Genomic DNA, 21758 nt, shown 5'->3' with positions numbered 1-21758 from the left:
ACACAAAGATCTTAGAGCTTCTTGGTCCATTAAAAGCATCCTGTCTTATGTATACCTAAGCATATACAAATCTTTAAAAATAGATTACAAACCCATTGAAGGCAACTAACAATACGATTTGGTCTAATAACAGCTCCTAATAAAGAGAAATGTTACCAAGTAAATAACCTATCATGCTGAGATCACAGATGTTGACATACGGATAATCTATTAAATCCTGGCTATTAATAGATACATATATACTACAAATTATGAGTATATGTTATTTTAAACCAACTTAAGATTTTTGGAACTATCGAACATATAAGAATCAATAAGCAGAAAATATATAATATTTACTTTATGAATGATGTGAACATCACTCTGAAAACATTTTAGGTGAAACATGCATCTTGCCCATGCCAGACTCAAGTTCTCTCTCACTCTTTCAAAATGCAAAATTATTTGTCAAAACTATGAAAGCAATGTTTAAATAATTAATTCAATGATGGTTCTCAGAACATTAAATATTTGATGTAAAATTTTATTCACAATATACCTGATATAATAAATTATTAGTTAGAAAAATTAATAGAGGCTTGTCAAATCTGTGACATCGCCTAAAATATCACATGGAACATAAAAACAAATTAAAAATAAAATGTATTTTTGGCATTAGTTCACGGGCATGGAAGTTCCCACAGTAATGTTCCTCTTTTCCAGAAGAAAAACTAACCTTTTTATGTAAGGTCCAATATTTAGTATTCGTGAAGAGGTTTATTAGATAAATGGTTTAGGGTATGAAGACAAACCATAGGATACTAATATGTAGTAACTAATAAAATTGTTTTCCTTTATAGTCAATTACTTTATACATAATATATATTCAGCTTAGAAGCATGGCTAACTAGTAAAATAAGAGAATATATATTTTTTAAACTAGGGTAAAACTGAGACTTAGAAATATAGTGTGAGTTGATAGTGAAGTCAGAGGACATAACCTATTTTCTGCAAATCAGATCAATGGGTTCCACTAAAGTGTCCAACCATCTCTACTCTCATTCTACATTCAAAATAATAAACACCCAAACACTTAGTGTGTATATATATATACACACACATATACATACATTAGTGTGTGTGTATGTATGTATGTATGTGTGTGTGTGTATATATATATATATATATATATATATATATATATGTTCATATATATATATGAAGGTCCACAGACTGGGGTGGAGAAAACAACAAATGGTATCACAAGCATATATCATAGTAAAGGATCATAAAAATTATAACATGTGATTATACATTATATATAGTGAAATGTATATTTTTCTCTAAATTGCTTCTATATTAAATACCCTTTAAGGCTAAATGATTACTGTTAATTTTTTCTACCAAAAAGTATAAATTATCATTAGAAAGTAAAGTACTGATCCTTCTCTGTCTTAAGCTTAAGTTTTGGTTTTTTTAAAAATTTTTATTGGCGTATAGCTGCTTTACAGTGTTGTGTTAGTTTCTGCTGTACAGCAAAGTGAATCAGCTATACATATACATATATCCACCCTTTCTTGGTTTCCTTCCAGTTAGGTCACCACAGATTATTGAGTAGAGTTCCCTGTGCTAAACAATAGGTTCTCATTAGTTATCTGTTGTATACATAGTAGTTATGCCTAAGTTTTAATGACTTTTAGGTGACACTTTTCCCTAGAAAACTTCAATCAAATACAAGCACAAAACGTTCTTGTCTGGTTTTGCCACGCCTCCTGAACAAGTTAAATAAAAAGTCAATAGAAACTAACGTGTGTAGGAGAGGACATTCAAAGGGAGTGTTCCAGCTAAGGTGACACCTGCGTTATTACATCTGCCAGAAGTTTGTGGCTGCAGGGAAATGGCCAACTTTACTGAGCTCAATTTAGCACTTGAATGCCCAAGTGGAACTCACCAGGCTTGCCCCAGATTGTTTTCCTAAGCTATAGGCACACCTATGACTTTTCAGCACTCACCAATGGATGTAGTTTATCACATTGAACATAGTGATGTTCAGATGAAAATTAGGCCCTTCAAAAGCACACTTTCCTCTTTTTTTACTACATTGTAGCAATAAGTGGCAGTGAAGGGGGAAGAGAATATTAATATTAATATTATCAGAATTAAAAGTTAAAAAAAAACAACATATGAGCCTACAGAATAGTGGACAAAAGCAATTTCTGAATAACTTGCATATTAATCCATAGTAAATTAAATTTATATCAATCATTAATAGAGAAATAAATCCAAAACTTAGCCACATATATGGTGCCCCCAAACTTAGCCACATATATGGTGTAAACTGTATCACAGTGGTCATATCCCCTACTTTTGAACATCTAAAATGGATGAAAACAGAGTCCTTTTAAACAGTCAAGCATTATGTTGCTAACATAAATAGCAGCATTGTGCAAAAAAAAAAGAAAAAACACCAGAGAGCAAAATGGACCATACTGGGAAAATTGCCCAAATTGAATGAAATGCAAAAGAACAAGCAGTCATCATAACGGGTGGAAACTTTCCATTTGGTGATTTAACATGGTACAGCACAAGCAGTGGATGGCTGTCTTCTTTAAGCTAATCACTGAAAGAAGGATTCAAAACTTAATTCAACTTAGTTCCAGTCAGTAAAAGAGCAAAATTATACGACTTAGGCAGGTATAATAAAGTTCTTCAGCTACACACGTCAGTCAGAAATAGCAAAAGAAACTAAAAATTAAAATAAAGAAAAAAAATGTAAAAAAGAGTTATAGGCAGAAGATAGGCAGGTGCTCAAAGCTGGTAATTAGCATATTCACATTTTTTCTTGCATATTCAGGTTGGTATTTTTTTTAAGTATCATGACTGTCTTTCAATCTAAAATTGTTAATCCAACTTGATATTATAAATAAAAAGGTTTGGGGTGTAGTGTCTTTAAACAGTTCTTGCCCACAAAGAAGATTTACTACAGTTGACTAACTTCCTTACTTATAGTGAAAGGGGTTCAACTGTGATATTTTTGTACCTGTGCTTATCTATTTATTACTAATATTGTTGAAACCTTTATCAAATGTGCTAGTTCTATGATGATGGGACTATCATCGCTTTATTAAATACTGTCACTATGATGGAAGTGTCTACTACATGTAGTCTGATTTCCTCCAGATGTTATATAATTCACCTTTCCACCTTTCCACATCCCTAAATATATATATATACATATATATGTGTGTGTGTGTGTGTGTGTGTGTGTGTGTGTGCGCACATGTGTATAGGGTTTAAATATAAAACATCCTAGGCTCCGGAGTCCTGCTCAGGTTTGATCTCAATTCTGTCATTTATTAGCATGTGATATCAAGGACATTGCTAAATATCTCAGAACCTCAGTTTACTACCTATAAAATTGGGATAATTACTGACTTTCTTAGGTTGTGGTAAGGATTAAATGAAATAATGCAATTAGAACAGTGCCTGATATGTAGTCAATAAATTCGTTGATCATTATCTTACACCTGGAAGGCGTTTGATGGAATCAAAATTCAAGTTTCTGTATTAACACATAGAGCTCGATTATCCATTCTTTTTTTACTTTAGAGAACCAGCTATATCAAGAGAACCTAGCTGATAAAGACATTTGACATATTTATCTGTTTAACTTATACTACCTGTGCTTCTGTCCTCCAATCCAGTTTTATTTCCGTGACTAGAATTGAATCTGTCTATGGACTAATGGAGGAAAGGATTACAGGTAAGACTTCTGTAGTTTTCAATAGATCAAAATAAATGCATATTTCTTCTAGTGAAAATGTTATATGGGAGGAGCATTATGTGTAAAAGAGTCAATGTTGGTAAGATGAGTGAGTATGGGGAAAAGAGATACAGTAAAGTCTGGATAGCTTGGTAGTGAAGGCCAATGAAGAGAGCTTTTGAAAATGTTGCAATTACACTGAAAATTCTGACAAGCTCAATTTTCCTAAACTACTTGCAAAGTGATCTGGTAATGTGAGGTTAATAGATCAAACATATGAATCCCAATGCATATGCATAATAGGCATTGGAATCCTCCATGATACAACTCACATCACATTGAATAAAGAGAAACTTTTCAAAACCTAAAGAAATCCAAAGTGAAATATGTTATCACTCTAGATCGATTCATTCCACTACACTAGCTTATAAATTTGGGGAACTGCCTAGGACAGTCAACTTTCCTAGCATGCCCTCGGGAAGCAATCAACAGTTTAAGAAGAAAAAGAGAAAGTCAGTGAACCGAAGTATAGAAGAGAAATTCTTTGCTGAAGCTGTCTGAATAATGATTAACACCTAAGTTGGTAAGAATGGCTATTGCTCTGGAAGTTTCCAGAGGGTTGCCATTGCTATGATCATGTATTGAAGATAACAAACTGAGTTCTGATGGAAGCAAGCACTCAGAGCTGGGATGCTGAGGGATACTGAGTTGATTATTCTAACACCTGTCTAACTTGGCCCATCACCCTGAAGAAGACTGGGATTTCATACTTCATCCTCAACAAGAAACATGTTTATCTCCACCCTTCAAGGAAGTGAGAAAACTGTAATTTCTACTTTCTCATAGACATGTAAAACTCATCCATTATTTCCATAATGCTAACCTTGTTACAATCATTGTTTTCTTTTCTCTACTCCAGTCTATGGACATTCACATATACACCTAATACGTGGGTATATTCTATTTGGAAGTCAAATTCTGGACTTCATTTCAGGTGACTATATATAAATACAAGTAATAGACTGCCATTAATCTAAGTGCTATTCTCATCTTCTGCTAGTGAATGTATTTATTGCATTTTAGAAGAATTTTAGCATGATTAACAACTGTAAAGTGGGAATTTTTGTTCATTATTATAACGGAGTGCTATTGATCTTTTGATAAGAATGGCATTTGTATCACTAGCTATCATTGCTTTCTTATTTTAAAAAAATAGGTCTGGTATTAAAATAAGTGACAATGCATCATAAAGAAAATTAAGAAATGATACATTGCAAAATATATATGCAAATGCAAATCGTGACTCTGAAAATGAGTCTTAAAATGCATATATCAGTATAACAAGTAGCACTTTCATTTTCAGGGGGAATAAGAGAAAACTTTCTTGGACACTCATCATGTGCCAAGGGTCCTTTGCATTTATATCATTTAAACTCCACAACAAAACTATAAAGGAGACATTAGCAGGAAGCACGTGAGGTTGGAGAAGTGAGGGAGGTGACGTGCCCATGATGCTGCAGTTGGTAATACTGTGCACCCACATATCTGACTGGCTCTATAGCCTGTGCTCCTTCCAGCGCACAGGAAGGAACCAGGTGAAACTTAACCCACGTCTAGCATTCTACACTTTATCCTCTCTTTTAAGTTTCTCCTTTCTCCTAATTAAGATCCCCACTGCCCATTTTCCCAGGGACTTATAAGAAAATTGCAAAGGGACCTGGGCACATTGGTACCAGAGACATGCTAAGGCAAGAGAATTTGGGGGTCGGCCCAAATCAGACCAAATAAATAGCTACTTCCTGGGTCTACATCTAAAGTCAGCCTTTCGAACGTGGGAGCAGTTGAAATTTTGAAACAAATCACAGATAAAAAAGAACGAGCTGACCTTAACCTTCCTCCAATATATAACTCAACCATATAATGCCAACTGTTATATTAGATAGCTATTACTGTTGGAGCAGTAATGCCTTGATGACCAAGCCTCTCTGGATATTTAGAGGCTGATAAAAAGCAGAAGATGTCATAATCCAGGCTAATCATGAAGATAATCAAAATAGGGCAAAACCAAACAAACAAACACATGTAAGTCCTGCACTCACCCACCATCAGTTGCAATATCCTTTCAACTTCAGATCCCAATGTGCCACAGAATGACTGAGACAGGGAGCTTCAGTAGCCATCTGTTCTTATTCTATTTATCCAACACCTCTAAATAACAGTCATTATTGAATTGCTATGTGTGCATCTAAGATACTCAAAAAAAAAAGGACGTAAAGTGTCCATCAGATAATAATAAGTTCAGAGTTTAGGTTTACTAACACCATAAATCCTCTGTTGAGGTCTTGAAGCAAGAGACAATTGTTAAGTATTATGTTTTAGAATCTTTTAAATTATTAAGTTGTATATAAAAAATTTTTATTGTAGATGATTATGAACAATAGAAAAATCTCTATTTACAATTATACTTATGCCAGAAAATGGAGACTTTATTTTAAAATGTCAAATTAACAACAAAAAATGCAATGAAATGTTGAAGTCAGAACGATGTTGTAAGTGATCTACGACTGTGAGTCGTTCTAATAATCCTCCAAACAGCTTTTTCACTATCAATATACACTTATTTCTGCTTAGTTAGAATTTCAACCTGCCTTCTGTTTGTAACAAAAACTATTCAATTAAAACATTGAATTTGTCCAAAAATCAGAATGTATATCAAGTGGAAATTTAAATCACAATAACATCTGCTGTTTTTCACCCCAGGACTCCTCCACTGCTACGGTTGGCATACTGTAAGTTTCTAGCACCCTCATGTGGTTTAATTGGAATGGTTTCACAGGCATTTGAAATCAGTTGTCTGAAACTGAAAACAGTGGAACAGACTATAATTCAACATAGAAGTTCTGCTGGCATCATAAACCAAGAAAGGAAACCTCAAGTCAGCAAAATTCTAAGACGAATGTATAGGCTCGATTCTTAACTTCTATCTACTGTTCATTTTATATGATCACTACAAAGGATGACTTACAAGCAACTACAGCTAGTTTCAGTTTTGGCAGATTGGAGTCCCCCATTTTCAAAACCAAGCATTTGTTGTGGGTGATTGTTGAATAGATGAAAAAGAACCTCCTTCTGCTCAAAAAGAGAAGCAAGTGCCCAGTTTGTGTACATTTTGATTAAGTAAACCCAGTAACCCAATTATATGTTGCAGTTTCTAAATAGTCGAGAAATCCAGTCATTGAGAGCTTCCACTGTTTGCAACATTTTAAGCAATTAATTTTTCTACATTTACTAAAATCATTTGAGAATAATTTCTGCAAACAAAATTTTTCCCTCTCTAAACATGTGCCTAGGCTTGTAGGTGAGATTTCTTTCCAGTAGTAGTGTATTTCAAAGCCCTCTTAAAGAGGAGAAGCTAAAGAGAAATACACTGTCTTTCTTAAACTGGTAATACATGTTCCTGTTATCACAGATCCAAGTTTAAAACCTATCTGTGACTTCATATGCCTGAGCTGCCTCAACAAACGATCTTCTCAGAAAACAGAAAAAAGTAGATTTTAAAACACTGACATTATAGGAATGTTCTGAACATGAAATAAAATTTTTAAAATAATTGGCCATAAAGGAGATAAAAATGCAAATTAGTGAGAGGTAAAGGGTCTATTAACAAAAATTTGAATGTGGCTTATTTGTATGCTGAACTGGATGTCCCAGTGTTAAAAATATCAGTAGAGTGCAAGAGGAATATGTTTGCTCATCAATACACAGCAATACGTAGGTTGATATTAAAAGAGAAGAATAGACTTCAGAACTTGGAAAATGTATAGAAAACAGAAATAGTATTCATTTCATTATTGATTAATAAAATTTAAATCTAGGTAATGTCTGGTAATTAAATAGCACATCAATCCATAAATGTACACCAATTTTTGTAAATTCAGAAGACCTAATAAAAACATCACTATGTTTCATGTCAAGGGTAGGGCAGGGGTAGAAGACAATTAAAATTATTAATAGATGCCTTTAAAAAGGTAAACGTCTAAAAGCTGCCATTTCTTCTGGTTATGGCTATTGCTTTGCAGCATTGGCACTATTTACTTCATTGAAGCAGAATTTTGGCCAAATGTGTAAGGGTAAGAGGAAGACAAAACTGCACAGAAGATACCTGGAGTGAATCAGAGCACAAGTGCCTTACCTGTTGAGCCCTTTTAGTGTCTTTTCCATGCTTAAAATGTCACGCATCTTATACAAAAACCACTTGTCAATGGATGTGAGCTTCATAATCTCATCCAGGGACACATTGTCTTCCAAGGCCTGCCAAAAGGAGAAGAGATGCTTTCTTTGGCAAACATCTTATAAAGGTCTTATTTGGTTGAAAACATAGCAGCCATTCCTCTCCATGTTAAGAGAGCCTGAGGCTATAGACTGAGAATGAAACTGATATCACATCATTGACATTCCTCCCAATAAACTTACAGATACTGCCAACTATATCCACAAATGGCATGAACAGGAGGTACTCTGAGTTAATCAGAATAGTGTGTGCTCAGAAAAATTCCTGTAACAGGCTCTGCTTCCCTGCTTTTTATATGACTGTGTTACCAATTATATTCTAAATCTGGTATATCTTTTTGGCATTAAAGAGAATCTCTTGAAACTATAGTTATGCCAAATTGGTAAGAACATGTAGAATCAATATAATGATCATTTAACTTGTATTTTGGATAATTACCCTTTAGCATATTTAGCATATTTTTATCACTTCATTCCATATTCACACAAACCAGTCATTGAGAATTTATGGATCACATTTGGCTTGGTGTTATTTCTCTCAAATATTACCTCACAGAAGACTTCAAACAAAAAATTATTTTGAATCAGTTACTGTGACTTTTGTGCTAAGACAGGCATTTTACAAAATCCTAATATATTCCAAAACAATGTAGTAATAACTTCTGTTCTGATAGGCAGCTCAGCTTTTTCCTCAAGCTTAGTTTAGCAATTACTCAAAAGTAAAATTACAGCTATGGGTCATTAAGCTGAGTACAAAAGGCAGCTGAAAGAAGAGATAAACTCTCAAAACCAAAACCTTCATATTCAAAAGATGCCTACTCTTATTCTTTTCTATGTTTAGATAATATTTATACTCAATGAAAAATGATAATCAAATATTTCAAAACAACATATTTTATTATGGCACACTATATTTTTAAATACCATTAGGAAATATATGTAACTAATAACTGCTGTTATATTTCAACCAAGGGAGCTTAATTTTCCTAAAACTTTTACTTATTTCTGGTATCAGAGAGACCATGGTCATACATGTGGAGAAACAATATAGCTCATAATTCTATTGACTAGAATAAAATGACATCTAATGTGAATACTGAAAGACATATTCGTTTCGTAAGTCTATTTATGTTTTTTTGTTTAATTCTCCCTATAACTATACCAGGTTCCCAAGGACTTAATATTATGCCTTATTTGCCAAGGGATTAAAGGGACAATTGGCTCTTTGACCATCAACACTGTGAGGGGAATAGAACCTTAAGGTCGTAGTGACACTTCTGATAGACCAAAGGACATTTTCACACAATCGCACACAGTAATTACCCTGTGACTGATGAAGGACCTAGAATCTGCAGTCATTTTACTGTGAGGAAGGACAACTAGAATCACATCCACAGTTCTGAACAGAAAGCAAGATCCTGCCGGTCTTTCAAGAGCTGCAGCTTTGCTATGTCACACAGCCGTAATGAAGTTCGTAATGACCCCAAACAAGTTGGAGGTTACTGTAACGTTCTCCAAATCAAAAATAATGCCCTGTATTCTCCCCAAATCAAAAGAGGTGATGATCCAGTCATCCTGAAATAAGACTGCTGCAAAAATCAGACCTCAGAGCAAGTTGCCCTTTCTAAGAATTATGAAAGCGAGCAAAGATTTACTCACTCCCTTCAATCTTTTTCCCCTTCAGCCCACCACACTCCTCACACTCTTTGTCAAAATCACCAAGTTCCTGGTTGCTGTGGAAATGAACAGTAATGATGACCTCTAACAAACAGAAATCAGTTCCTTCTCCCAGCATGCTGGCAGGCAATAATTTATACCTCAGACCCTGCACTTCTTGCTCATACTCTGTGCAAGAAAGAATCTCCACACATTTTCCCTGAATTCTCATCCTTATAAGTCTGTTAGAAAAGAATGAGCGATACGCTTGAGTTTTACAGCCTCACTGGGAACTTGGAAATACTTCCCTTGTTCATCCACCTCAAAATGGCAGAAGTATGATGACTAGACTCAAGGAAAAAATCTATTTACTGTCCTTTGTCTGGAAAAAAAAATTATATGTATACATACATACACACACATACACATATATACACATGTATGAATGTTGTAGGTTGCTTTTTAAACAAAAGACTGAAATAGGAACAATAAAGAAGGTGAAACGGCTTTCTAGAATGACCTCTCATTACTAATATCACTCCCACCACCATGGAAAAATGTTAATTCTCTATTCCCTTGAAAGTCAACTTTGAGAAATGTCCATCAAAAAATACTAGTATCTCTCAGACTACTTCAGAATTTCAATGGAAATGAAATATTCTGCATTTGGAAACCATAAAGGTGAGGAGAATACATTAAATGCAATGAAGGAAACATTCCCTCCCCTCCTTCTATATATGAGCATAAAAGTTGCAGAGTTCGAAATCACTAACAGCATTTTTCTGTCGTTACAAAGACCAGCACTTTTCTGTTGCTACAAAGACAAGTTACAAAGACAGATTCCCTTTTTAAAGACAAAATTCATATTTTCATCAACTCATTCCACATGTACATACACACACATAAAATGGTCAGAGGACTTTGTAGCTCCAGTGTGGTTTGGTACTGTTGGAGGATTAATACCTAACCTTCCTTAAATGTCAAAAAGCAATTCAAGGATTTCTGACCAGACAGATCCCAGCTGCCCAAATCACCTTTTATAAAATCAGATGAACTAAAACTTCAAAACTCTAAGCATAGTAAACATGAAAGGAGATTAATATGGCATTTAATTTGCATTAAAGGGAACTAGTGGGTGGAAGTGAGAAATGTGGGGCTTTTTTGTTCTATAAGTAAGACCAATAAAATAATTACATAGAAAAGCCTATAATCATGGAAGTTCTTTAGAGTTTGTTGTTTAAACACAGAAGAAGAATCAAATAAAGATTATTCTAGAGTCTTAGGTAGGACATACTAAGTGATACGATTTTACGCATCTTCCTTTCTAAAATATAATTTTACACATTTTCAATGAGCAAGTAATGAGAGTGATGGGAAATCATAAGTCAATATTATCAAACATTTAAGAGTATTGATAATATATGTACTAAAAGGGAAGAACATTTTATCTATGTGATCATCCTTTAAAACTGCAGTGTTCCCTTTAAGTCCAGGCTTAAGGTGAAAATAAAAAAGGGTAATTTTTCATTAGCTATAGAATAATCTGATGAAGTCCATAGAAAACTCCAGTTTAATACTATTAAAGAGAATTAAAGATTTTCCAAAAATCCCTGAATTCAAGACCACTTTGTGATTCAGTTTTACATTCAAGTCCAAGCTGATTGTATTCTGGGAAAGGAAAAAAAAGGGTAGCTCTCCGCCCCTTGTCACATATTACCTTGGCGATGGCATAGATGCGGGTGCTGGATGGTTCAGCCAGCTCTCTTCTGAGATCAATGTTGGATGGCCACTCTTTATTCATTGGGAGACGGGAAGTAAAACCAGCTATAGAAGGGTGGCACATCCGTAAAGCCTTCTGGAAACTCTCCTCAAAGGTGCGACCAATAGCCATGACCTGTAATACACATTTAAGACTCATATTTTTAAAAAGAGCTTGCATATTTTTAATTTGTAACAAAGCTAGAAGTTGACTATTTTTCAGAAAAGACTTAGGAGCAAGACATATATCAAAAGAATGCTACTCAAATTTAAGTTATTTTTCTTTCTTGCCTTTTTACTGTGGTTTTGATGTAATGAGTCTTTAACATCATTAGGTCACTCTTTTACCACTTAGGGAATTTAGCTTGATTTGCTGAGACTGATGAGGAAATCACCTGTACTTGCTCTGGACCATAGCATTAAAAGAAAGAATCTGTGGCCAGAGAACATAGACCCTTCCTCAATAAGATCTTGCTTTCATGCAGATGTCCTTTAGAATAAAAAAGCAAACGAAGAGAAACCAGACATATATTAACACAAAAACAGAACTATTTCTAAATGGGTATCAGTCAGTATCCCAGACAGGTTGGCTTTCTTTATAGCTAAGCATTAATATTAATAGGACCTTGAGAATCATAACAAACACTGACAGATTCAGATTTTGAATATAGGAGACTAAATTCCCCATGACAAATTCAACATGTCGTCCCACAATCTTTGCAGCTGATTGTATGCTAATCAATTAGGAAAACCATGTGGTGATTTAGTTTGGACAAGTTACAAGTGAGAACTAAAATTAACCTTGAAGCCTACCCAGTTATTTTCAGTGAATAAATACTGTCTTTGATTCTTTCCATGGAATAATAGATTGCCATGCATTTTTGGTCTACAATTTAAAATAATAACAGTCATAACACTGCCTTCAGTAAACTTCCGTGATGCCTCAAACAGACCTGAATTCTCATTAATGTCAGTTTAGTAAATCTTCATGTCAATTGCGTGACAAGCTACATATACAAAGATCACTAAAGCCAAACAGATAACCTTTTCACACTGCTCCAAATTTAATTAGAAATAAGGGAAGAGTCTCAAGAGCAGGGATAAACAAAATATTAGTCCAATTCAGATACGTAATTTATGAGGCATAGTGGTATTTGAAGAGTTAGACAATATATTCATAGATTTTCTAGCCTAAGCATAGGAGAGGGTACCAGATATAAGATAGTTTATGGCACTATCAAATTAAGAAAATATTTTTGGAATATTTAAGAAAATTTTAAAGTATTATATATTTAAGAGTTGGCCCTAAAGTAACTAATTCTATAAGTAATTCACCATGAATTTTCATTAAAGTACACTGTACATAATAGTATATGGAGTACATTCAATAAAAGAGAAGTAAACATAATAATAAAGGAATACATAACAGTGTTTGCTCAAAATTTGTCCTTTTTAATACTTTATATTATTAAACTTCATATTCATTAAGTGAAGATTTCACCATTTTTCAGTGGAATATCTATTGTGGCTTTCCCTGACCCTATTCTACTACATTCTCACAGCACCTGCATATAAATACTGCATTCCAACTTTTACCACAGTTTAATTCATATTATATTTAGTTCTGTGAATATATTCTGAACTCACCAGCTGGAGATAATGTCACAATTATCTCCATCTTATTCACCGTTTTTATCATCCCAGGGTCTTGCATGTAGTAAGAACTCAGGAAATGTCTGCTAACTTGAGTTGAACTAAATGTAAAGTGTTAAATATTCACTGAAGACAAAAACCTTTCAGATAATAAACCCTAAATTAACACATTACAAAATTATCTCATATTCCTTGGCCAACAAATTTTCCCATGCACATTGTGAAAGGGGAATCTTTCCATGAAATGTAAACTAAATAACAGTTGTTTATTTGGCAGAAACACCACCAACAAAACTTTTCCTGGCATTTGAGTTATAATTCTATTGTGCACCTTGAAGCATGATAAAAAAAATTAAGATTTAAAACAGCTATGCCTTATGTGGAAACACTAGGGAGGAAATGAAATTCATATGTATCCTCCAATCAGTAACCCAGTATCCAAGGAAACTGAAGACTTTCAACGACATTAGGGTTGGACAAAATAACTGAGAACAAGGATGAAAGAGAGGAATTAACCAAGGACTCACCTCTCCTACACTTTTCATAGAGCTACCAATTCGGCTAGAAGTGCCGTGAAAACGATCAAGATCCCAGCGAGGAATCTTGGTAACCATGTAATCCAGGCTTGGTTCAAAGCAGGCTGATGTTTTCCCTGATACAACGTTCTTGATTTCTGGAAGTGGAATTCCTAGGGCAATCTTTGCAGCAATGAATGCCAATGGGTAGCTATAAAGGAGGAGACATTTTTTTTTCTTTCAGCAATAAGTATTAAAAACAGCTCAAAATATAAAGTGGTTTTTCTTAGAAATTCTGGTATTATTTCACATCAAGATATAAAACACCTGATTCTCAGTTCTGTATGAAATTTTAATAGCTCCTTATAAAATAAAGTGAGTCATGATAAAGTACAGAAGCACAGATCACAAAAGAGTTCACTGTCTATGCCTGACATGCAGTGCTACAACTCCCAACCTTCACCTCTTCAAGCCAAAATCAATAGCTTCCTTGAGAAATAAAGTACTCACTTGTGTATAATTTCCACTAAGATAAGAATCTGCAAAATATTCTTTTATAAAAATATATACATGTCTGCACCTAGGAAGACGGTGGAGTTAGCTGGTACTATGGGGTATGTAAAGGTCATAAAATGCAGTCCTTGAAAGTTTGGGTCCTTGCTCTGTTTCCAAATTATCTTTGAACTTTGGGCTCCTTACACAACTAACACTCTGGAAACTTGACCATACTCTTCTGGAATGTCAGTTTGGGTAACTGTATTTGAAAAATTAATTCACAGAACTATAGAATTACATATGAGTCCTTTAGTACAACTTCCCCACCTAAGAGGTGAAGAAACTGACAGAGACAGTGGTGATTTATCCAAAGTCCCACAATTAGTAGAAGGACCAGAAGGAGAACTCAGGTCTCTTGACTCTTGTTTAGCTCATCACTCCTTCCACACTCCATGTAGCACTGTCTAGCTATATAAAAATAGCTTGAGAGGTAAATATTTTTTAAATATCATGTAATTTAAATATCAGATGTTAAAGATATTAATAGAAACAAAAGATATTAATTAGTGTTTCTTCCAGTCATGCTTGTTAGCAATTGTTAAGTAGATACAAATTTATTTATTTAGTTGCAAGATTTACCTATAGAAAAAACCTACTGCTGTTTGCTCTTGTGAAGTTTTGCTAAAATAAAATAATGTGATTGCATGCTTGAGTCAAGTGAACTCTATTATTTGTCCAAAATTTGTTATATACCTAAAAAAGTCAGTGAAGGACTAAAATTAAGGATTAATTTGTACTTTTTAACATCTGCAAAGTGCAATTAAGAAGCAGATTTTTCACAGCCTGCTTTGACCACCCAGATCTTGATTAGTTTATGATTAGCCAGCAAACAAAGCCAGCTAGCAATACCATTTGCCTCAATCTGGCGGCAAGCTCATTAATAACCATGTCCATAGGACATGACTGGGAGTCAGCATACAGAAATGGGGACTATATTTTGCAAATGCAGCACATTCTTCCACTAGCTTTCAATTTTCCAGTTCAATCTGCAAACCCATGGTCAATCGTTCTGGCCTTACCCAGTAGCTTTTGAGGCCAGGGCAGAGCTTCGGGACAGTCTGGCATTCACTTCAATGATGCAGTATTCCATTGAGGTAGGATGAAGGGCAAACTGAATGTTGCATTCACCCACAATGCCCAAGTGGCGAACGACATTGATTGAAACACGTCTCAACAACTGAAACTCCGCATTGGAGAGCGTCTGGGCAGGGGCCACAACAACTGAATCACCTGTACATCCAAGCAACACTTGTTATTTGGTAGCATATCTAAATAACCAACTTTAGTAACTTAACAATCTATTTGCATGACACAAGAAACAGAACAGGCTGAGGGTTTGCTGGGAAAAGAATTATCTTAGGGAAACACATACAAGGCACGTTCCCTCTGATTGTTTTACCTGTATTACTCTGACATATTTACAGAAATCACTCTAAGCTTTCCCAAAATCATGAAGCTATCAAGGCTTAGTCATCTACTTACTGGATTGACATTAACTTCTTCAATTTCCCTTCTATGTCTCATGAATTAGCTTTCAAGTTCTTCCTTCCATAAAATATCAGCTCATCTTCACCCATCAATTTTCTAAATCTCATCCCTTCCCATTTTCTCACTTCTCACCAATTATAGCCCCCTGTATCTTCAATCTCTTAGTCCTTAGTCACCATCCCTTCTGCCTACAAACAAGCTCAGATCACTACAGGCTCAAGGAGCCCCTCTCTGAACTGCCAGATGGTTATAAGAACCATCTCTCTCATTCCTTACATGACTAAACCTTTTGAAAATTTACCAGTTCTTTTTTTTGTTTGTTTGTTTTTGCGGTACATGGGCCTCTCACCGCTGTGGCCTCTCCCGCTGCGGAGCACAGGCTCCGGACGCGCAGGCTCAGCGGCCATGGCTCACGGGTCCAGCCGCTCTGCGGCATGTGAGATCCTCCCGGACCGGGTCGCAAACCCGCGTCCCCTGCATCGGCAGGCGGACTCTCAACCACTGCGCCACCAGGGAAGCCCTACCAGGTCTTCTTATCACTCATAGTCATATAATTCCTTTCCATACGGCTCACATAACCAACTTTGCATTGAAACTGTCCTCTTGAACATCCAAAAGCAACATTAAATCTTCATTCTTGACCTTTCATAGTATTTGCTACAGTCAAAACCAAAGCTCTTTTATAAAATATTTTTGTGCATTGGCTTATCTATCATTCCCTTCTTTTTCTTCAACACCAATCTGTCCTTTTTCTTCTGTCCTATAAATCTAAATGTTTCCCAGGGTATGGTCCTGGACCCTATTCTCTTTCCTTCTACACCTATGCCCTTGAATACTCAGTCTATGCTTCCAGCTTCCGCTATTTTCTTTATTCAAAGACTTCCAATGACCTTGCATCAACTTCTTTATTTCTATCCTCTTTCCTGAGTTCCAGCTCTACATTCTCCTCTTCTTGAGATTTCCGCCCACTTTTAAACTTTAGCATTTCTAAATCCTAAGTCATCAGCTTTGCCCTCTAGTCTAACCAGTTTCCCTTCCTGAGAAACCTATTTATTTCACCTATTTCTATTTACTGTGGCTATTTTCTCATTCACTTGGTGACTAACACCCAGTCTGCTTCAAGCCTTCTTAACCTCATGCCCTACTTCTCAACACCAAGTCTTACAGATTTTACCTTCACAGCATTGCTTATATTCTACCCCTTCTTCAAATGAAATCAGGATAATAATATCTGCCCTACTTCAGAGGGTTTTTGTGAAGATCAAATTAAATATGAGAGTATTTTCAATGCTGTAAAATACTATATATGTGTAAAATTTTATCACTAATGTGTATGCTAAGAATAGTAATTTAAAGAAAGGGACTTAATAAAGACTGCTATGAGCCACCAGAGATATGAGCTGAAGCCATTACCATAATGCTTGAAGATTTCTTGCCTACCTGTATGAACGCCCATGGCATCAACATTTTCCATGCTACAGACAGTGACACAGTTGTCATCAGCATCTCGGACCACTTCAAATTCTATTTCTTTCCAACCTGTCACTGACCTCTCCACCAGAATCTGGTTGGTCATAGCAAAGGCCTGGAAATTGGTGACAAAAGACATCAAAGAGTAAGGAAAGGCACTAGCATTAACGTGGCTATTTGGCAAAGCGCCCTGGCCTAAATCCTGGTCTGCACCGCCTAGTCTCCATCCTCCTCTATGCTGCAGAAGGCACAATGTGTCGGAAAATCAGCGAGGTACTAGGAATAGCATTCTGCAGTGAATATGCTTGATTTACATTATTGAGGCTTGCCATTCAAAGTGCTGATATGACATTAAATCAAACTAATTTAGGAAAAAGAGAAAATAATTGAGCAATCAGGCAAAGGGGAATGAAATTATTTTTGCAGCTAGGCTTCTGTGAAAGCAGAGATGTGATAAGTGCAAATAAATATGGAAAAATAAGTCTAAAGATTCTGTCTTTCTCTAAAATAGCTGAGGGTGCTTTGTAAAGAACACACACAATAAAAGTCAGTTGATGTTGATGAGGAGAAGAAAGGAGATGATGATGGTTGTAAACAGTTAGCCAAGATGGCACATGAAACTTGGGAATTAAAAGAACCATACACGACTATTATTATGGGTAATCACTGCCTAAGTGCTTAAATACTGAATCGTATATCATGCCTGCCTGATTAAACAGATATGAATTAGTATAATTATCATTCCTTATTTACTCTGTACCCCCTGGTGGGTAGAATGCTGAACCCAAAATCTGAAAAAGATGGTCTCCGACCTTAGGGCATTTAGTGGCTGAAAATCCAGACAGAAATGTCCCTTTGTCTCATAATAAATTTGATTTTTTATGGCAATGAAAGTAAGAGAAAGCAACTGGGGAAAGTAATTTGAATTTTTTCAAATTATTAGCAGGTAGCATAATGAAATAATAACTCAATGTAAGTTATTCCGTGATGGGTCTCAACACTGTTTTTTTAACCTCAGCAAACACTACAGGCTCCAGCATGTGCACTTCAAAATGTAACACATTTGTCTCCACAGCTACCCATGGTGAGGTTTTCAAAGTGGTTAGGAAACTCTGTAGCCAGTGTGAACAATTTAATAATGATTTATTTGTCATTAGGATAGCCTGCTAATAGAAAAAAAAAATCTGGGAAACAAAGGAGATGAATCTGAGGAAGGCTTTTGCATTCTAATGGAGTAGACTGGACACAAGGACTATTGAGATCATCTTCACCTGTTGCCTCAGCTTCTTTCTCTTTCAAGTCTCAGATTTTATACAAAGATTAATTTAGGGACCTAGATCAGGTTAATGCAGTTTCTAATAATGCTAAATATAATCCCAAGAGAGTAAGCGGTAGCTTGGGATATAACAATACAAGTCATTATTCTCAAATGAAAAGCTAGGGTTTCAACAAAGAAAAACATTCAATGGCTTACTAACTATTTTAGAGGAATATAAATAATTTAAAAATATCCCATTCCAAAGTTGTCTTCATTGTAAATATTTTTATACGACTGTTTAGAATGCTTTTTATACTGTAAAAAAAAATACATTTTTAATTGAGAATAAGTATACATTGGTCACGACTGACAGTAATAATGAGGTTGTTAATATTAAAAACATTGTTGGGGGGAGACATACAAGATGGCGTAAGAGTAAGACGTGGAGATCACCTTCCTCCCTACAAATACATCAGAAATACATATACATGTGGAACAGCTCCTACAGAACACCTACTGAATTATGGCAGAAGACCTCAGACCTCCCAAAAGGCAAGACACTCCCCAAGTATCTGGGTAGGGCAAAAGAAAAAACAGAGACAAAAGAATAGGGACGGGACCTGCACCAGTGGGAGGGAGCTGTGAAGGAGGAAAGGTTTCCACACACTAGGAAACCCCTTCACTGGAAGAGACAGGGGCTGGCGAGGGGGAAGCTTGGGAGCGACGGAGGAGAACGCAGGAACAGGGGTGCAGAGGGCAAAGCGGAGAGATTCCCGCACAGGGGATCGGTGCTGACCAGCACTCACCAGCCCGAGAGGCTTGTCTGCTCACCCGCCGGGGCGGGCAGGGCTGGGAGCTGAGGCTGGAGCTTCGGAGGTCAGACCCCAGAGAGAGGGCTGTGTTCACGCAGCCTGAAGGGGGCTAGTGCGCCACAGCTAGCCGGGAGGGAGTCCGAGAAAAAGTCTGGACCTGCCTAAGAGGCAAGAGACCATTGTTTTGGGGTGCGTGAGGAGAGGGGATTCAGAGCACCACCTAAACGAGCTCCAGAGACGGGCGCGAGCCGCGGCTATCAGCACAGACACCAGAGACGGGCATGAGACGCTAAGGCTGCTTCTGCAGCCACCAAGAAGCCTGTGTGGCACAGGTCACTCTCCACACCTCCCCACCCGGGAGCCTGTGCAGCCCGCCACTGCCAGGGTCCCGGGATCCAGGGACAACTTTCCCGGGAGAACACACGGTGTGCCTCAGGCTGATGCAACGTCACACCAGCCTCTGCCTGCACAGGCTCACCCTGCATTCCGTACCCCTCCCTCCCCCTGGCCTGAGTGAGCCAGAGCCCCCGAATCAGTTGCTCCTTTAACCCTGTACTGTCTGAGCGAAGTACAGACGCCCTCTGGCGACCTACATGCAGAGGCGGGGCCAAATCCAAAGCTGAGCCCCTGGAGCTGTGGGAACAAAGAGGAAGGGAAATCTCTCCCAGCAGCCTCAAAAGCAACGGATTAAATATCCACAATCAACTTGATGTACCCTGAATCTGTGGAATACATGAATAGACAACGAATCATCGCGAAACTGAGGCAGTGGACTTCGGGAGCAACGATATATATATATATATTTTTTTCTTTGTCTCTTTTTGTGAGTGTGTATGTGTACGCTTCTTTGTGTGATTTTGTTCCTATAGCTTTGCTTTTACCATTTGCCCTAGGGTTCTGTCTGTCTGCTTTTGTTTTTTTTAGTATAAATTTAGTACTTGTTATTTTTGGTGGATTTGTTTTTTGGTTTGGTTGCTCTCCTCTTTCTTTTTTTCCTTTTTTATTACTTTTAAATATTATTATTTTTAAAAATTATTTTTTATTTTAATAACTTTATTTTGTTGGTTTTTTTCTTTCTTTCTTTCATTTTCTCTCCCTTTTCTTCTGAGCTGTGTGGAGGACTGGGTCTTGGTGATCCAGCTGGGTGTCAGGACTGTGCTCTGAGGTGGGAGAGCCGAGTTCAGGACATTGGTCCACAAGAGATGTCCCAGCTCCACATAATATCACACAGTGGCAGTTCGCCAAAATATCTCCATCTCAACGCTAAGAACCAGCTCCACTCAACGACTAGCAAGCTACAGTGCTGCACACCCTATGCCAAACAACTAGCAAGACAGGAACGCAACCTAACCCATTAGAAGAGAGGCTGCCTAAAATCATAATAAGGTCAAAGACACCACAAAACACACAAAAGGATGCAGACCTGCCCACGAGAAACACAAGATCCCACCTTATTCACCAGATCACAGGCACTAGTCCCATACACCAGGAAGCCTACACAACCCACTGAACCAACCTTAGCATCTGGGGGCAAGCACCAAAAACAACAGGAACTACGAACCGGCAGCCTGCGAAAAGGAGACCCCAAAAACAGTAAGTTATAAAAAATGAGAAGACAGAGAAACACACAGCATATGAAGGAGCAAGATAAAAACCCACCAGACCTAACAAATGAAGAGGAAAGAGGCAGTCTACCTGAAAAAGAATTCAGAGTAATGATAGTAAAGATGATCCAAAATCTTGGAAATAGAATGGAGAAAATATAAGAAACATTTAACAAGGACCTAGAAGAACTAAAGAGCAAACAAACAACGATGAACAACACAATAAATGAAATTAAAAATTCTCCAGAAGGAATCAATAGCAGAATAACTGAGGCAGAAGAATGGATAAGTGACCTGGAAGATAAAATAATGGAAATAACTACTGCAGAGCAGAATAAAGAAAAAAGAATGAAAAGAATTGAGGACACTCTCAGAGACCACTGGGACAACATTAAATGCACAAACATTCAAATTATAGGGGTTCCAGAAGAAGAATAGAAAAAGGAACGGACTGAGAAAATATTTGAAGAGATCATAGCTAAAAACTTCCCTAATATGGAAGACGAAATAGTTAATCAAGTCCAGGAACTGCAGAGAGTCCCATACAGAAAAAATCCAAGGAGAAACACACCAAGACATATATTAATCAAACTATCAAAAATTAAATACAAAGAAAAAATATTAAAAGCAGCAGGGAAAAGCAACGAATAACATACAAGGGAATCCCCATAAGGTTAACAGCTGATCTTTCAGCAGAAACTCTGCAAGACAGAAATGACTGGCAGGACATATTTAAAGTGATGAAAGGGAAAAACCAACAACCAAGATTACTCTACCTAGCAAGGAACTCATTGAGATTCGACAGAGAAATAAAAACCTATACAGACAAGCACAAGCTAAGTGAATTCAGCACCAGCAAACCAGCTTTACAACAAATGCTAAAGGAACTTCTCTAGGCAGGAAACACAAGAGAAGAAAAAGACCTACAATAACGAACCCAAAAAAATTAAGAAAATG

The 21758-nt window shown here is 36.6% G+C and overlaps 1 protein-coding gene across 1 annotated transcript in view; it reads right to left on the bottom strand.

The window, feature by feature from the left end:
* CPS1 (carbamoyl-phosphate synthase 1) overlaps window positions 1–21758 on the bottom strand; it is a 142669-nt gene that overhangs the window by 59475 nt on the left and 61436 nt on the right. Inside the window, exons 17-21 of the mRNA XM_004262765.4 lie at window positions 17098–17242; window positions 15189–15399; window positions 13627–13825; window positions 11406–11582; window positions 7935–8053 (exon numbers count right to left, since the gene is read on the bottom strand). Coding sequence (XP_004262813.1) covers window positions 7935–8053; window positions 11406–11582; window positions 13627–13825; window positions 15189–15399; window positions 17098–17242 — 851 coding nt within the window. The remainder of the gene's footprint in view (window positions 1–7934; window positions 8054–11405; window positions 11583–13626; window positions 13826–15188; window positions 15400–17097; window positions 17243–21758) is intronic.

This window comes from Orcinus orca, chromosome 7 (assembly GCF_937001465.1).
Source record: "Orcinus orca chromosome 7, mOrcOrc1.1, whole genome shotgun sequence".
Taxonomy (NCBI): Eukaryota; Metazoa; Chordata; class Mammalia; order Artiodactyla; family Delphinidae; genus Orcinus; species Orcinus orca.
The sequence above is the reverse complement of the archived record's forward strand: the minus strand, read 5'-3'. Positions and strand labels throughout refer to the sequence as shown.